The following is a 16393-nucleotide window of genomic DNA, read 5'->3' as shown; positions in this document are numbered from 1 at the left end:
GTCTGCTGGCTCTCCGCTGGCCCGTGTGTGTTCGGTGCTTCGCTCGGGGTGTGGGCTTGTGCGGGGACGTCGTTGGGTGGCGCGGGGGGCATGAGCGCCTGGAGCATGGTCCGGAGTTCCGTCAGCTGAGCCCGCATGGCCGCGAGTTCAGCTCGTGCCTCCTCGTCCACAGCCCGCGCCGCCGCTGGGGCCGGTTCCGTTGGCGCGTCCTCGGGGGTGGGTTGCCGGTGGGGTTCATCGTCCCTCCGCCGCGGGTCCGCTTCCTCCTCCGTCTGATGGGTGTCTCCGTCGTCCTCCTCCGTGTCGAGCATCGTGGGGCTGTCGCTCCACGCCCGTTGCTGGGGTGCGATGTGGGGCGCGGGGTCCTCCGCTGGTTTCGGAAGTCGTGCTGCTCCCTCCCGCGGTCGGGTTGCCTCCGTCGCCATCTCCCCTTGGGGTTGGAGCTGAGGCTCGGGTCGGGTGGGGTGGGCGTCCATGGCTCCGGGAGTCCGCGGTGCCTCTGGCCTCGGTCGGTCCTCCTCTGTCTCTTGCCGCGCGGCTCGCCCTCCTTGCCCGCGTCGTTCCGGCCTCATCTTGCTGGTCTTCTCGCCGTCTACTCCTCCCGCGGCTCGTTGTCGTCCGGTGGGGCTCGGCGAGGCTGAGTTTATGACTCTCAGCTTTATGTCATGCGCTGCCTACCTCTGAATAACGTTCAGACACTGGTTTGCAAAGCAGGCTCTGGTTTATTTCAGGGTAGGTACAACGTTGGTAGAAAAAAGCTGAGAGTGACAGGAGCGCGCCGGTGCGGGGTTTAAATACCCCGCGCCGGTCAGCGCCCCCTCGCTCTCGGTCACGTCACCCCCCTTTGTCCCATGCGTTGCCCTGCCATTGGTTGAGGGTTTCCAGGATCGCCCATCCTCAGGTTTTCATTCTTCTGCTGATTGCTTTCAGCTGGGCGATCCCCGTTGTATTGCCGCTGATGGCTTGGGTGGCTCCGTGATCCGTTTAGCTATTGTTTGTTAGCCGTTAGTCGTTGTGGGTTGATGGCTACTTAACTTGTACCCCTTCACCTATTTCCTTGTCATTGTCATGAGTGCCATTGCGCTGATGACTTTAGCTCAACGGCACTCATGACACCGGGTTCTCAGGGCACACTAAATGTGCGTCTTGAATTAATCCATTTTCTGGGTGAATGCAATACAGTACCTTGATCAAACCGCTGTCCCAACGGGCTGGATCTGCATCACATGCTATGCCCCGCAGAGAAGAAATCCTAAAAGTTCACACGAACCAAGCCTAGCGTGCGGTGTTAGGTAGTGGAAGTCCCACTTTGTGTGTTTGTGTGTGTGAAGGTGTGTGTGCTCCCTGTCTTAATGCAAGCCTCCTCTTGAATGGCAAGGTCCTTCTTGGAGGCTAGGTGCAGATCCAGAAACAGGTCAGATGATTTTTCCAATCAAAGCCAGGATTAGCTCTCTCCCCTTACTGGGTTACTAATCTGGGATGGAGAACTGGATCCAGCCCCAGGGCAATATCCTCACCAGGTGAGATGAGAATGTCGGGTGAAGGGAACTTACCTGAAACCACTCCATTTAAACTCCACCCCCCAAAGAGCCCATTTCTTCTTCTTCTCCCTGAAAACAGCAACAGCAACTTCTTGGGAAGTGTTTGGGATGGGGTGGCGTTTTCGTAGGAGAAGATCTTGGGTTCCCTTCAAAGTGCTAAAGCCATCAGCTTGGGATAGCTCTCCCAGAGAACCCAGGAGATAGTATTTGGGGCTGCGTAGCACATCTGTCCTCCGGACGAACAGACCAAGATGCGGTGACGATAAAATGGAGGATGCTGGTTGGTTGAAAGCCTCACAGCCTTCCCCGAACCAGGAACCCTGTGACCGTGAATTGATGTTTGTTTCTCCGAGCGGAGCTTCCTGACAACCAGAGGCACTATCTGGATCCCTAGGGGAGTCAGAACTGAGGCCCTTTCTCCAAACTCCAACCCAAGACCCACACGCTTCCCCAGAGCTGTCCCAAGCCCCCTCCCCAATTTTTATATTTCCTTTTTTAGAGATCCTGTAGGTGATTGGTTTTCTACACACTGATCTCCACCCTTGTTACTCACTGGTGACTGTTAGTATTTATTCTCCATGGTGTACTCTGCCTCTGAGGTGCGGCCTAGTTCCTTTCTGGTGCTCTCCTGGGCCTATTGTGTCCACCTGATCTTTATCCTATATCAGTTCTCCTTGTTGGTCGCAGTGCGCCTCCAGGGTGGGTGAAAGCCAAAAGCTGTTCGGAATCGTTCCTGTTGAGCCATTGTTGGCTGTTTCTCAGCTTTCTGCAAGGGCGTGTATAAAAGGTCTACGTATAAAAATTAATGCTGAGTTTCCTTTATTCACGACCTTCCCATAATAACTGCATCGTGTTAGTTAGCACAGACACATTCACGCAGAGATGTAGCGTGGTTGCTTCTAATGCACCCTGTAAGTTCTAGTGTACAGTCCCGGCCAGTGGCAGCCGTTAGGCAAACAACCCAGAATGTAAGGGTTGGAAGGGACCGTGGAGGTCATCTAGTCCAACCCCTTGGGCAGCGCAAGGTCTTCCGAAGCATCTGGATGGGTGGCTATCCAGCTTCTCTTTGGCGACGTCTGGTGAAGGGGAAGATGCTGCTTCGTGAGGCAGCCTGTTCCGTGGGTTGGCCATTCCTAATATCAGGACGTTCCTCCTAATTCCTTACCCAAATTTAGTTCCTTGTAGTTTTAGGCCCTTGATTCTGCTCCTTCCCTGTAGGATGGCAGAGAATAAGTTCACTCCCTTTTCAGAGCAATGACGCCTCCGTTGCAGGCTACACGTACCACTTCCTTTGACATCGAACCGCAGTATTCTATTTCAGCCCATAGTTTACCATTTTTTAAACAAGACTATCAAGGGAGATTGTGTTGAGTGCTTTGCTGAGGTCAAGGTACGTTAATGTGGCATTCCCTCAGGCAGGAATTCTATCAAAAAAGGAGATAGGTTTCGTCCGGCATGACTTGTTTGCGACAAACCCCTGCTGGCTCTGATTAGCTGTTACATTCCTATCCAAGTGCTCACAAATAGCTGTTTCATAACCCTCCCATGATCCTTGCCCAGCATGGATGTCGAGCTGTCGGGTTCATAACTTCCATCCTTCGTCCCCTTTTGAAGAGGAGGACAAATTTGCTGTCCCAACATTGGTCTTCGGGGGGAGTCCTCAAAGATGTTGAGAATGGGTCTGCCATCCTGTCCACCATTCCTTCCCTGCTCTGGGATGAAATCCATCCATCCATAATCCCTGGAACCTTGGATTGGTTTAAATTTAAAGGTTAAACTTTCCTTTGCCCTCTCTTGGTCCATCCCTGGACCATCCCATAGTGAGGACCAACCTGGGCTCCGTTTCTCTTCTGGGTGGAGACGCAAAATAGGAATTGAGGTGTTCTTCTCAGCCTTCTCAACATCATCCCTTGCCAATTTGTCACTTTGTCCTCCTGATGGACCTGTGCCCCAATGGAAGAGAATCTCCGTAGCTCAGGGTTGACCTGTGGAGTCCCCGGTGCTCTCTGAGCTTGGCTATCTGTTTGCAGACGTTTCATTGCCAGGCTAGGTCATATCATCCATGCACAGCCATTCATTGATGAATGTTAATATTTATTTTCCACCAAGACCCCTTTTTATGTTGCATTTCTTGCAAGCCTCAGCATATTCTGAGCTTTAGCATGAAGGTTTAGCATGCGCCAGACACCTACATCTCCCTCTTTGCTCATTCATTCTTTCCTTCTTTCATTCCTTAGACAGGTCCCTTTTCCTCTTCAGCATTTGAGAAAGCTCTGTGGGTATCCACACTGGTCTCTTTAGATGTCTTTCATGCTTGCTTTTAGTAGGAATAGTTTTTGATTGCACTTTGGCATCATTTCTCAGAATGTCCCATTCTCCCCAGGCACTTCTCCATCACCATTTCAAGCCCCTGGACCTGAACTTCTTTCTGTCCAGGTTCATGAAAATCTGCTTTTCCAGACTTTTTCCCCCCTGAAATTGAGTTGATAAGTCTGACTCTTGTCTCTTCCTTTTCCCTTGAACTCATGAACTCAAGGATAACACGGACCCTTTCTCCCCAGGTTCCAAATAACAGGAGGAATCCGGTGGCACCTTTACAGACTCTCAAGTTTTACTAAAAAAGTGTAAGCAGCTCATTTCATCACAAAAAACTCATGCGGTGCGTTAGAAAGCTTCTGCCTCTTATTAAACTGTGTTAGTCAGTCCTCCTGATTTTTGGCTACCAGAGACGAACACGGCTTTGCTTCCAGACACCTTCACTGCTTCATCCAAGTCCTCCCTGTTGGCAAGGATTAGGCCCAGGGTGGCAGATTCCCCACACTTAAGCCTGTTCTTTCTTCCACTTTTGGACAAATAAAGTTTTCAGCCAAAGAGAAGAAGAATTTGTTAGGCCTCTGATTCTTGGCAGAGTTAGATTTCCAGCTGATGTCACGGTAGGTGAAATCTCCCCTTGTCATAATTGTGTCTGTCTCTGAAAGTTGGGTCACTGGTGCAGAAGGGCCTCATCTGTACTTTTCCCAGGTCTGCATCCACGGAACAAGGGAAGTCCTGGGGCAGTTTTTCTAATTTTATTCTGCCTTAGTGTTTCCTGTGGTCCAGCTGCTCTGATTTGTTAGCTGTGGTTTAGGGCTTGGGGTATGGGTCTGGATATTACAAGGGGTGGGACAGTGTGCCCATTGCTGCGTCCCTTTGTCCTGCCAGCCCATTGTTGTTTATTTGGTAAATTCTGTTTAAACCATCGCTTAGCCCAGGAGTGGGCAACTTCTGGCTCACTGGGTGTTAAAGTAGAGACTTTGCCAAATTGAGCTCAGCTGCTGTTTTTTGTGGGGCCCCATTGCTTGGCATTGCTTGGCATCCAACCATGAGATTTCCTGGTGGTGTCTCATCCAAATGCTAGCCAAGTCAGACCTGCTTTGCTTTCCTGGGCTCAGCCGAAGTCGGCTTGATGCTCCCCCATGCTGTCTTCCAGATGTTCTTGACCTACAGTTCCCAGCATCCTTAGCAAGCACGGTCAAGGCTGAGGGGTGGTGGGAGTTGTCATTCCGAAAAAAGGCCACCGGCTTCCCCTCCTTTGTTTGCCGGGTGGTACCCCCCATCAGTCCCCTTCCTGGTGGAGCAGCTGAATCTGCCAGGAAGACAGGGAAAGGTGGCACCCGAAAGCAAGGTGGTTTGGGCATTGCAGCGTCTCGGCAACATCGAGGGAGACGGCCGCTTGATGGGCTCCAGTTTTGAGCCTTCTGAGGTGGTTCCCCAGTTTGGGCATCATCTCACCAGACAGCCAGACAGCCTTGGCTGTTTAGGAAGACTGCCCCTACTGTGATATCCTTTAGAGCTCTTCGTGCGCTCTGAGCTTGGATGTTTGCTGGCAGGGCAACTGGCAGGGCATGCCACTGCATATAAACGGGCAGCAAACCCCACATTCCCTCGCCTGGATGGTGTGACCTGGTTGGGTCGTGAGACTTTAGCCTGTGCAGATGCTGTCACTGGGTTTTTAACTGGTCTCGTTAAGGGGCTGGGTGGACCCAGCCAGTGAAACACACACACACTCTCATGAGTACTGATGGCGAGCAGGAGGGGGCCCCCATCCAGGGTGGAAAACGCAGACGTAGTACTGAGGAATTAAGCAGCCATTCAAAGCGACACAGATCAGACCTGCCTTAACCTTTGGGGTTTATCTGTCTGGGTTTTTCCCACGCTTCTTCAGTTTGTTAGGATTCTGTTTATGTAGCAGTAATAAACACTAGAGACCTATTCCTTGTCTCAGCATGGTTCCTGACTGTTAGGACACACACACACACACACACACACACACACACACAGTATATACACACACGCACACACATACGTACATAAACAGGCAGTCCTCACTTAACAACCATTCATTTAGTGATGGTTCGGACTTACAATGGTGCTGGAAAAAACAAATTATGACTGGTCCTCACACTTATGACCGTCGCAGCATCCCTGCGGTCACGTGATCACGGTTTGGGCACTTGGCAACCAGTTCACATTTATGACCATCACAGTGTCCCGTGATCATGTGATCACTATTTTTGAACTTCCTGGCTGGCTTCTGCCAAGCAAAACCAATGGGGAACTGCGTGATTCACTTAATGACCACTGCAAAAAAGGTCGTAAAATTGGGTCAGATACACTTAATGACCGCTTCACTTAGCAACCAAAATTCCAGTCCCAATTGTGGTTGTTAAGTGAGGACTACCTGTATATATTTAATCCGTAAATTTATGTATTTATTTAATTAATTTTTATCTTGCCTGTATTATTTTCATAAGTAACTCAAGGTGGCGAACATACTAAATACTCTTTCCTCCTCCTCTTTCCCCCACAACAACAACCCTGTGAGGTGAGGTGAGTTGGGCTGAGAGAGGGGGACTGGCCCAAGCTGGCTTTCATGCCTAAAGTGGGACTAGTAAAAAACAACAAAAAATAATAATACAGTCAAAAACAAAAATAGGAAATAAAAGACCGCAAGATGATAGAACTGGACAGGAATGGAAAAAACTATCCAAGGGGCCTTCACTCACCCTGGGTAATCGCTTCAGGAGGTCATCTGGGCCTTACTAGACTGGTGATGCACACCCCAGTTTCTCCTTTTTCTTCTGGTTCAGGTGTGCAGGCAGCAGAGTGTGTGTTTCCGGTTTTAATCTGTCTTCTTTGCTCTTGTTTTTTCAAATGCAGGCTCCATCACCTGATCATGGAGAGGTAGCCCTGACTGTGGAAGGCAAGGAATTTGTGCTGGTCCTGGAAAAAAATCAGTAAGTGTGTGCATGTGAAGATCAGTCTGACTGTCCTCTCCAAAGGAATTAACATTTGCACTCCAAAATGCTTCATGCTGCAGTTGTGAGTAGCATGCTGATTAAAAATAGTTGCATACCCTGCAGATTAGGAATTGTTGTTTGCACAGCAAAGCTGTACAGGGCAGCAAGTCTCTGTCTTCTGAACCATGGAAACCGTTTCTTCTCCTTCCTTTGCATTTTAGATATTTCTGCATATTCATTGCAAGCCTGTCTTTGCAACCTTAGGGACTAGAAACTTGCTGGGAGTTAGGTAGCTTGTTAATTGCTGGGATTCCTGCAAGGCTGAAATCAATACTTGACAGTGCTTAACAGTTGTGAAGTGTGTTTGTGGCTGAAAACAATCCTGGTATCAGGTCTTTCTTTAATGGAGGATGTTTCCTTTGTTGGGTGAACTTGAATCTAGATCTCATTTTGGAATTATTGTGCCTGTGGGGGACATCAGTTGACTGGATCAGGTACCCTCACCTGGTTTCCTCTGGATGGGTTGGAGTTCAGATCCTCAGCCAGACTAGGCAACTCTGTCCTCCATTATCAAAAATCCATCTTCCTCATCGCTGTCCTGTCCTGCTTCATGCCATCTAATTCACAGGTGCGTCTGCGGTTGCGGCCCAGAAAGCCCATTCTTCTGCAGAAATAAAACATCAGAAGTTCAGACAATGTGACAATTTTTGGAAAGCATTTCCATCCACCTCTGAACTCTGTTGAAAAACCAACTCACGAGTTCCTTTACCATCGTTGGAAGAAATTGATTGATTGATTGATTATTTACCATCAAGTCAGTGTCAACTCTTAGCAACCACATAGATAGGTTTTCTCCATGATGATCTGTCCCCAGCCTGGTCCTTCAGGTCTTCCAATCTCCACTGTAATTCAGTCCACCCCCCTTCTTCTCTTTCCTTCCAGCTTTCCCAGCATCAGAGCCTTCTCCATGGAGCTGGGTCTTCACATAAGGTGTCCGAAGTAGGATAATTTGAGCCTGGTCCTTTGTGCCTTGAGTGAGAACTCGGCTGATTTGTTCAAGGATCCATCGGTTTGTTTCCTTGGTTGCCCAGGGTTTTCTCCAACACCAACGTTCAAAAGCGTCAATACTTTTCCTATCCTATCCATGTGGTTTTCTTGGTGAAAATACAGGCCTGGTTCACCATTGCCTTCTCCCGTGCTGTATGACTTGGTCCCTTTGCCATTGTCGCTAAGTGGTCCTCTGCCTCCATCTTCCTATGTTGCTGCTGCCCAGTATAGGTCCTTGCGGGCTATAGCTGGGAAGCTGGGATGACCTTCACGCCTTGGCTGACCCCGCTGGGAATATAATACCCTTGGCACACGCTCCCGATGTTCTTCTTCACTCATCCCTCCCAGGAACACCCCACCGCCAGGGCTTGTAAAAGGTAAAGGTAAAGGTTTCCCTTGACGTAAAGTCCAGTCGAATCCGACTCTAGGGGGCGGTGCTCATCTCCGTTTCTAAGCCTTGGAGCCGGCGTTGTCATAGACACTTCCGGGTCATGTGGCCAGCATGACGACTCGGAACGCCGTTACCTTCCCGCCGAAGCGGTACCTATTGATCTACTCACATTTGCATGTTTTCGAACTGCTAGGTGAGCAGGAGCTGGGATTAACAACGGGAGCTCACCCCGCCGCGCGGTTTCGAACCGCCGACCTTCCGATCGACAGCTCAGCGGTTTAACCCGCAGGGTGTTAAAGAAAGGACTTTGGGTTGAAAGAAATGCTTGACTGTTAAAAGGTGTCTGTTTTGACTTGGGGAAAGCTGGATCTGGCAGAAGAGAGAGTGAGTGAGTGAGAATGTGAATGTCTCTGTCATATCTAAGGCCAGTTCTACAACTTTTGGGAATTTGCAGCAAGGAGATGAAACATTCAGGGGTGAGCTGGGTGAATTGAAAGGAAATGATGGGTGGGTGGGGAGAAGACCGCAGAGTTTCAGCTTCATTTTCCAACCCCAGGCAGAAAGGATGGAAGGACCCCTGTTTAGACAGATGATTTTCCAGCATGAGTCATCCTTTGCTGCAATTTGCTTCTTCCTTTCAAGCTTCATTAGGGAACCGGTTGCCCGTGGAAGTGCAGGACGCAAACTTGGGGCAGCTGAATTCCTGTCTCGGTTCTTGCTTGATCTTAGAGACAAACTCTCAGCCTTGCAGCCGAGACAAAACTGTGGAGATTGATGCAGTTGCTGGGGGGGTGGGGCGGGATTTTCAATCAAATCTCCCAGCCCTGGTTTCTCCTGCAACAGCACAAAAGGGAGCCTTTTCTGGGTGCATTGTGCAGCATGCCACCTTCCATTAAGAAACAAAAAACACCAAGACCCCGGTTAGTATACTTGTTGTTATTCGTAGGATCTTGACAGGTAGTTCTCGCCGGTGGTTGTCTAATTTGTGATGTGTACCGTTAGGGGTAAAAAGTCAGGAAGCATCTGGGGCCGCCTTGTCCAACTCATCCCGCTAGAATTCCTATCCTCCCATCTTTTCTCAGCCGTGGCAGCTTGAAGAGGTGTGGACTTCACCTCTGGCTGGGGAATTCTGGGAGTTGAAATCCACACCTCTTCAAGCTGCCAAGGTTGAGAAACTCTGCTCTAGGGTGAGTGGGCAGGTTCTCCAAAGCTTCTGCCTGTTAATAAAATTTGTTCTCGGAAGACCACCAGATTCCCTTTGATGTTTTTGCCACCGTAGACCAACCCAGCTCGCCTCCTAGACTCTAGCCAGGCTTTTTCATTTATTTCTTATTTATTTTGAAAGAAGGGGCATGCCTGCTGAATTTCAAACCTTGGAAACCTCTGGCTTGACCCGTTGTGCCTCCCCCACCTCGCCCCCTTGGGATGGGGCGAAGCCAGAGCATGGTGTCCAAGAGCGAAAAGGATCTGGTGTGAAATGGAAAGGTCATAGAATCGGGTCGGATTCGCTTAATGGCCATTTTGCTCAGCGACTGAAATTCCGGTCCCAATTGTGGTCGTTAAGTGAGGACTACCTGTAGCTTTCGTCTTAGTTGCTTCTCTGGACCCCCCTCCCCATATTCCTAGGAGCGTTTATGGGCCAGTGCATGTGTGAACCTAGAAAGAGGGTGAGCCCGGTAACCAGGCTGTGTGTGTTGTCCGAACATCAGCCAGCGCGAATCTTTTAATGTTAAAATCAATCAATAACAATAACTCTCTGCATAGCTGGCTCATCATCTGCACTGGAGTCCCAGAGACTTTCTGCTCAGGTCCCCACCCAGTCCAGTGAGGCTTACTCTCAAGTAAAGGCAGAGCGTAAGACTTCTCCTTCCCATCCTCCTACCCCTCGTTAGCTCCTACCTGTCCCCTCTAACTGTGGCTTCTTTTCCAAGAACTGGGCTGGGAAGGGAGCTCCAAGCTTCACAACATCCTTGTGAGGTAGGCAAAGGTCAAAGTCTGGGAGCTGTCGCCAGGGTGTCTCGGGGGCACCAGGGTGGAGAGCTTTGCTCTGAAACAGTTTCGGAGCCAGGGGTGTGTGCGTGCGTGCGTGTCGGTCTCCAGAATCAGCCCGGCCGGTCACCAGGTGGGAGGCTTTTCCCTTTGTCTCCGACGCCCACAGCTTCCTGGGCTTCTGGAATGTTATTTCTCTTCTTTTATACGCTGGGAGAGACTGAGGCCGGGGAAGGGTGGGGCGGGATGGGGAGGAGGGGAAGCGGAGGGAAAGCGTGGACAGGCGGGGGGGGGTTGGTGGGGGGGGGCTTTCTTCGGGTTGCCTGCGCCCCTGCTGAAAACGGTCACCTTGCTTGGGGCCCGCCTGGTGCAGAAGAGGCCGGGGGTGGGACACCAGGCTGCTCTCGGAAGGCAAGGCTGCAGCCGCGCTAACAAGGATGACGCTTGCTCTGCTCCCCTTCCCATCCCATCCCATCCCATCCCAAAACTCCCATCCCATCATGTTATATCCCTCCCCTCCCTCTCCCCATCCCCTCCCATTATGTATGATCCCAGAATGCTCCTGGAATTCTGGGAGTTGAGGTCCACCCATCTTAAAGTCGCCACAGTTCAGAAACACTGGTGTAGGGAATTGGTTCTTTGGGGACTGTTTTTGTTCTTTTTTGGTGGATTCTCGGTCTAGTCTACAACAAGGATTTCTTGGTGGCCTCCCATCCAAGTATGAACCAAGCCCAATGTGCTTTGCTTTTGAACCCAGGAAAGATCAAGCAGTGTGGACACCTGTGAGACAAAATGCGAGTTACTAGGTGACAGTTTGAGGTTTTGGAGGACAAAAAAGAATTCCCTGGTTCTAGCTAAGAAGAGGTCATTTATGTCAGGACTTGTTTAGTGGTTTTCAAAAAGCAGTGCTTGCTAGACTCCTAGGCCCGTGGAATGTGAAGCCTGGATGAATAGGCAAAGAGATTAGGGGGTGCAGCTCGTGCAGCAGAGTGATAAAGGTTGCAACACTCCGCAGACAGCGACGCATGGCTTTTGTTCTTGTCTCTGCCACCCCTCGCAACATGGCACTTCTCTGGTTTCTTGTGGCGTGAAAGAACCAGCTGATCCTCAGAGATCAGTGGCACCAGCTAAATACAGTTAGTCCTCTATTTACAACCAAAACTGGGACTGGAACTTCTGTTGCTAAGTGAGGCAGTCATTAAGTGAGTCATGCCTGATTTTATGACTTTTTGCCACAGTCATTAAGTGAATCGCCATGGCTGTTAAGTGAATCACATGGTAGTTAAGCGAATCCGGCCTCCCCTATTGACTTTGCTTGTCAGAAGCCGGCTGGGAAGGTTGCAAATGGCGATCACGTGATGCCGGGATGCTGCGATCATTGGAAATACATGCTGGTTGCCAAGTGCCTGAATTTTGATCACATGACTGCAGGGGTGCTGTGACAGCTGTAAATGTGAGATGAGATCGCTAGTCACTTTTCCCAGCATTGTAACTTCGAAGGGTCGCTAAACGAACGGTCGTAAGTCGAGGACTATCTGTAAAATCTTCCTCTATTTCACATTGAAAAGCAAACAGGAGGAAATCAGTTTTGCTCCTGCCGTGGCCCCCTCCAGTCCTTCTGGGAGTGTGGACCTGCATGTAGCAAGGGTGCCCCTTGGCTCCAAAAAGTGGTGCATCCTTGGCCTGGAACAGTGAACCCAGGAGTGTCCCTTCTCCTCCCCATGTGCACCCCAGGCAACGGCCTCAGCCTGTCTGATGGTAGGGCAGCACCCATGCTCAGAAGGTGGAGGGTTAGGGGGCCTTGTGCCCTTCTCTTTCTACACGACACTCCCATGTTTTAGGGTCTCTCTCCCCTCCTCCAGCTGCCTGCTAGGCTGACCTCGCAAGCCCATCTTGGAAGAATCTACTTTTTCCCACCATGGTTGACCCATAAGGGTAGGAGGAGAGCTCCAGCTTCACCCGTCTCTCTCTCTCTCTCTCGGCTTTTGATTAATGTTCTTGTCTTGTTCTTTGCTTTTTATTGTCCGGTCCAACATCAGGAAGCGATTTGTCAGCGGCTGAGCTGAGCTGGATGCCTGTCCCAGCCAAGCTGTGAGCGAGGCTGTTGAGAGACGGCAGGCAGATGGGAGAGGAAGGCCCGAGGGTGATTCAGCATGAGGTCATGAGGGTGGGGGGGCTGCTGCTGCTGTCTGGGGAGAGAGACCCCCTTGATAACGGTGGGGCCTGTTCCTTTTCAGAATGCCAAGAATTTTTGGAAACACAGTGCTCAGGATCCAGAGCCTTTTGCAGCCGAGGGCTCTTCCCCAACGCGGTGCCCTAAGCAATTAGATCATAACAGCCCCCATGCAGGTCCAGCCTTGGGGGTGCTCATGGCGGGAGATGGGACCCAACCCCTTCTCACTTGTGCTTCCACATCTCTTCCTGGGAAGCATAATTTCCCTAACCCAGAACCAACAGTGGGTCTTCAAGACCAGTCAACCTCAAGAGACCCATCGTCCCAGGAATTATTCTCCAGATATGTTGGACTGCCACGCTCAACAGCCCCAGCCAGGATGGCTCCCACTAGCCGGGGATAATAGGAACCCTAATAGAACACCTCTGGAGATTCCCAGGTCAGGGAAGGCTGCTGGATAGCGATGGTGGTGTCTAAGTTTTCCTTTGGGGGGTTGCCCTATCAGTCTCTTGCAGCAAAGTCCACGAAGTGTCTGTGATGCCTTCAAGGCTGATGATGGTTTTACGGCATCAACTCTGGTAGCTGAGAGCCTTCTGCCTACAACGGGCGACAGCCCTTGGCAGCCCCGATCAGAATAGAGGTGTCGGTTTGAAGGTGCTGAAAAGCCTCCTGCCCTCTTCGGAGGACAGCCAGCAGGAAGAACATGTGGGACTTGCAGCCTCATGGTCAAAAAACGAACCGAGGAAGGGGGTACAGCAGAGGCTTCCTAGAGGAGCCAAGAATTTCTCTTGCTGGGAGTGGAAAATCTGTGCTGTCATGAATCAGGTTGCTTTTTCACCCACCACCGTCTACTCAAAGGAGCAAAACGTACTGTGGAACAGTGGTGTGTGTGTGTGTGTGTGCGATCTTGGGCCGCTGCAAGGCCCAGGATGATTGCCAGATTGCTTAACGGGCCGAAATAGAAACGTCCTGGAATTGGGCTTTGCTTGGCGCAGAATCCTGGTTTGTTTTGTACAGCAGTGCCCAGAACCCAGAGTGCTCAGGGAAAGATTTTGTTTTATGAACTCATCCTTGTGGCGGAGTGTCTCCAGGCAGAGGGTCGTGAGAGCTGGGGAAGGAGACAAGTCCTAAGCCTAGCAGTGTTTTTTGGGGGCGGGGGGCAAATGGTCGTGATTCATGCCGAGCGCATGTCTTCTTTCCAAGCCTGGAAACGCCGCTGAGAAAGGAATCTTTTGTCGACTTCTCTGGTCCATAAATTGCTCTGGTGCGTGTCTTGTGATAACAACTTACAGTCATGCTACTCCATTTAAGGCAGCCCTCTGCTGTCTTCACGGGCCAAGTTGGCTGTGAGTTTGTTGTGTTGTGTTTTTGGAGAGGCAGTTCTGGCGTCCTGCATTCCTGCGATAGGAGGAGACGGGGGTGTCCTCCGCTTTGCTCGTTCGTTTCTCCTCCACCAACTGGCAGGGGGTGGGTGGGTGGAGAAGAGCCTGGAGGGCAGATACTGATGTGACCAAAAGTATTGGTGCCCCTCCAATAGCCCTCCACATTGGAGGGCTACCAATACTTTTGGCCGCATCTGTGCAAGATCTAGGATTTATGCACGTAATAAGAAATCCACGTTTGCATTTCTCGGTTTCCAGTTCCTCCTCTGTAGGTGTCTTAATTTCTTCTGAGATACAGTTTATGGATCAGAAAGCCGGACAGAGGTGAAGAGAGAGCAAAGAGGCCATTGAAGTGTGCAGGCTTTTGAGGCTTCCCGATCTCTTATTGAACAAAACATTAGACAAAAATGAAGCAGGGTGAAGCACCCAAAGGGAAGCTGCACAGTCTTGACCATACCATCAAGAGTCTGTGAGGCCTCATGTCAGCTCTTTGAGGTAGTCCACACAAGAAGCACAAACCATGAGTACTATTGTAAGGCTATAGTAACAGGATCTTGCAAGTCTGAAAGCATTTCTCCCTTCCTTTACTTTTACTCTCCAGAAAACCTTCTGAGATGCTTCCCATGCCCCCATTCCTTCTGTGGACTCAGCTGCCTCTTATCTGACTGTTGTCTAGTCTGTGGCCCTTCCTCCTGTCTCCCAAGGTCATTCCCGCAGACCACTGCACCTAGTCTGTGTTTTGCTTGATGTGGCTGCAAACGCCAGTTGGGGTCGTTAAATGTGCAAAACAGTGGCTTCCCTTGATAGAATTGCTTGTGCGCATTTGCACATGTCTACTGAAGTTTCTGTGCCTGTGCTATAATAGCTGTTCCACAGAGTTAAAGAGAACAGCTGCATCTCTACATCTCTCCTGGAATAAACTTACAATCTAAGACATGGGAAAGACAAGCAAGAACGGAAGAGGAAGACCAAATGAAACCACGTTCACGTCAGCTCTGCAGACTTTTGCTACCTGCATGCCTCTTTAGCTGATCTGACTGTTGCACATCCCAGGCCAGTCTTCCCCGATCCATCATCCTTCAGCTATCTTGGACTGGGTGGAGGTGATGTGGTTTGGAGACTCTGCATCTCCAGCGTTAGCTTGGAGAACGTCAGCCCTGAGACCAAAGGCAGGGCTAGAAAATCTTCCCTAATGCCTCTAAACGCCACTCCTTTGTTCCTGCCAGTCCAGGGTAGCCAAGATCATTCCTGTCTCTTCCTGATTCCGCTTTCTCTCACATCCCTTCCTTGTTCTCTGCAGGTTGCTGTCTCCAGATTACACAGAGATCCATTACGACAAGGACGGGCAGCAAGTGATTGTCCCACCCAACCACACTGTAAGTAGAATGTGGGAGCTTTTGTGATGATGGTGATTAAGGTTTGAGATAAAGTGCAGCAGAGGCCATTTCAATGGTCCTGGATTTTTTAACGTATAAAAACCCTACATGCCATTTTAAGAACAAAGCCTTTGTTGGACTTTTCCCTCCCTGTTTCTGAAGATGAGTTTTTAATCTTCTCCGATTTGGATCTTTGGCCCCTTTCTACATCGCAGAGGTCAACAAGCTTTCCAGCTGCTGGTCACCATGACCTGATTTTAAGGGGATATTGGAACTCCCTTAAATACTAATCACCCCAACACTTTAAGGAAGCCTGAAATCTTGCAAGGTCACCAAACCTCATGAGGTTTTAGCACAGTGGCCTCCAAGTTGAATGAGATGGCAGCACTCTTGCTTGAAAAAGTTGGGACATACTGATGTTCTTGACCTTGAAATCTCACACATTGTTGGTGTTTTTGCCCCACACCCTTAGATCTATTTCTGTTTCCTGAGTAAATATCTTTGCACCAGTGAAATTTCGTTCTGTTCTCTTCAGCCCATTTCTCTCACTATCAAGATTGTTTTATTTTGCCTTCTATGGTATTTATAAAAATAATAAAGGTGGGATAGAAAACCAACCAACTATCCCACCAATTTTATATCACCTGCAAATGTAGTAAGTGGTCTATTTTCCTCTTCATCCAAACCATTTGTAAAAATAGGGAAGAGTAGGGACCCAGGACACCCCAATCATTACTTCTGCCCAGTTTGATGTGGAACAATGAATGAGCAATCTTCAAAGTGATTTTTGACAACAAAGAAAATGTCTTTCCCATGCCCACTTAGCATGGTTTAGTTAGCCCTTAATATACTTGTTCTCATTATTTATTGATTCTGATAGCACGATCGGAGAACGCAGAGTTTGCAACCTGAAATAATCGCCCCGTCCCTGTGTCTAAGGCGGGTAATGGATTTTGAAAGAGTCTGATGAGGCAGAAATACGGTGATTCATCTGTGCTTGGAAATCATTTTTTTTTGAGGTTGACTTAACAGATTGCATGTGTCAGGCTTTACCCCAAAGAGGGGACAGCACATGCTGCTGCTAGATTGGGTGGTAAAATCTGTGTGTGCTTTATTTATTTATCCATCCATCCATCCATCCAGTTTATGTCTTGCCTTTGTCCTGTCCAACTCAAAGTAGTGCATCTAATGCTGCCATCTCCTATTTTCTCAACA

General features: G+C 49.7%; 1 protein-coding gene across 2 annotated transcripts in view; it reads left to right on the top strand.

Annotated features, from left to right (window-relative positions):
* The window catches only part of ADAM33 (ADAM metallopeptidase domain 33), an 80282-nt gene that overhangs the window by 28889 nt on the left and 35000 nt on the right, over nt 1-16393 (top strand). For both annotated transcript variants that reach the window (XM_063309965.1, XM_063309964.1), the window contains exons 3-4: nt 6741-6817; nt 15103-15178. In XM_063309965.1, coding sequence (XP_063166035.1) covers nt 6741-6817; nt 15103-15178 — 153 coding nt within the window. The remainder of the gene's footprint in view (nt 1-6740; nt 6818-15102; nt 15179-16393) is intronic.

The sequence above is a fragment of the Candoia aspera genome, chromosome 8 (genome assembly GCF_035149785.1).
Source record: "Candoia aspera isolate rCanAsp1 chromosome 8, rCanAsp1.hap2, whole genome shotgun sequence".
NCBI lineage: Eukaryota > Metazoa > Chordata > Lepidosauria > Squamata > Boidae > Candoia > Candoia aspera.
The sequence above is the reverse complement of the archived record's forward strand: the minus strand, read 5'-3'. Positions and strand labels throughout refer to the sequence as shown.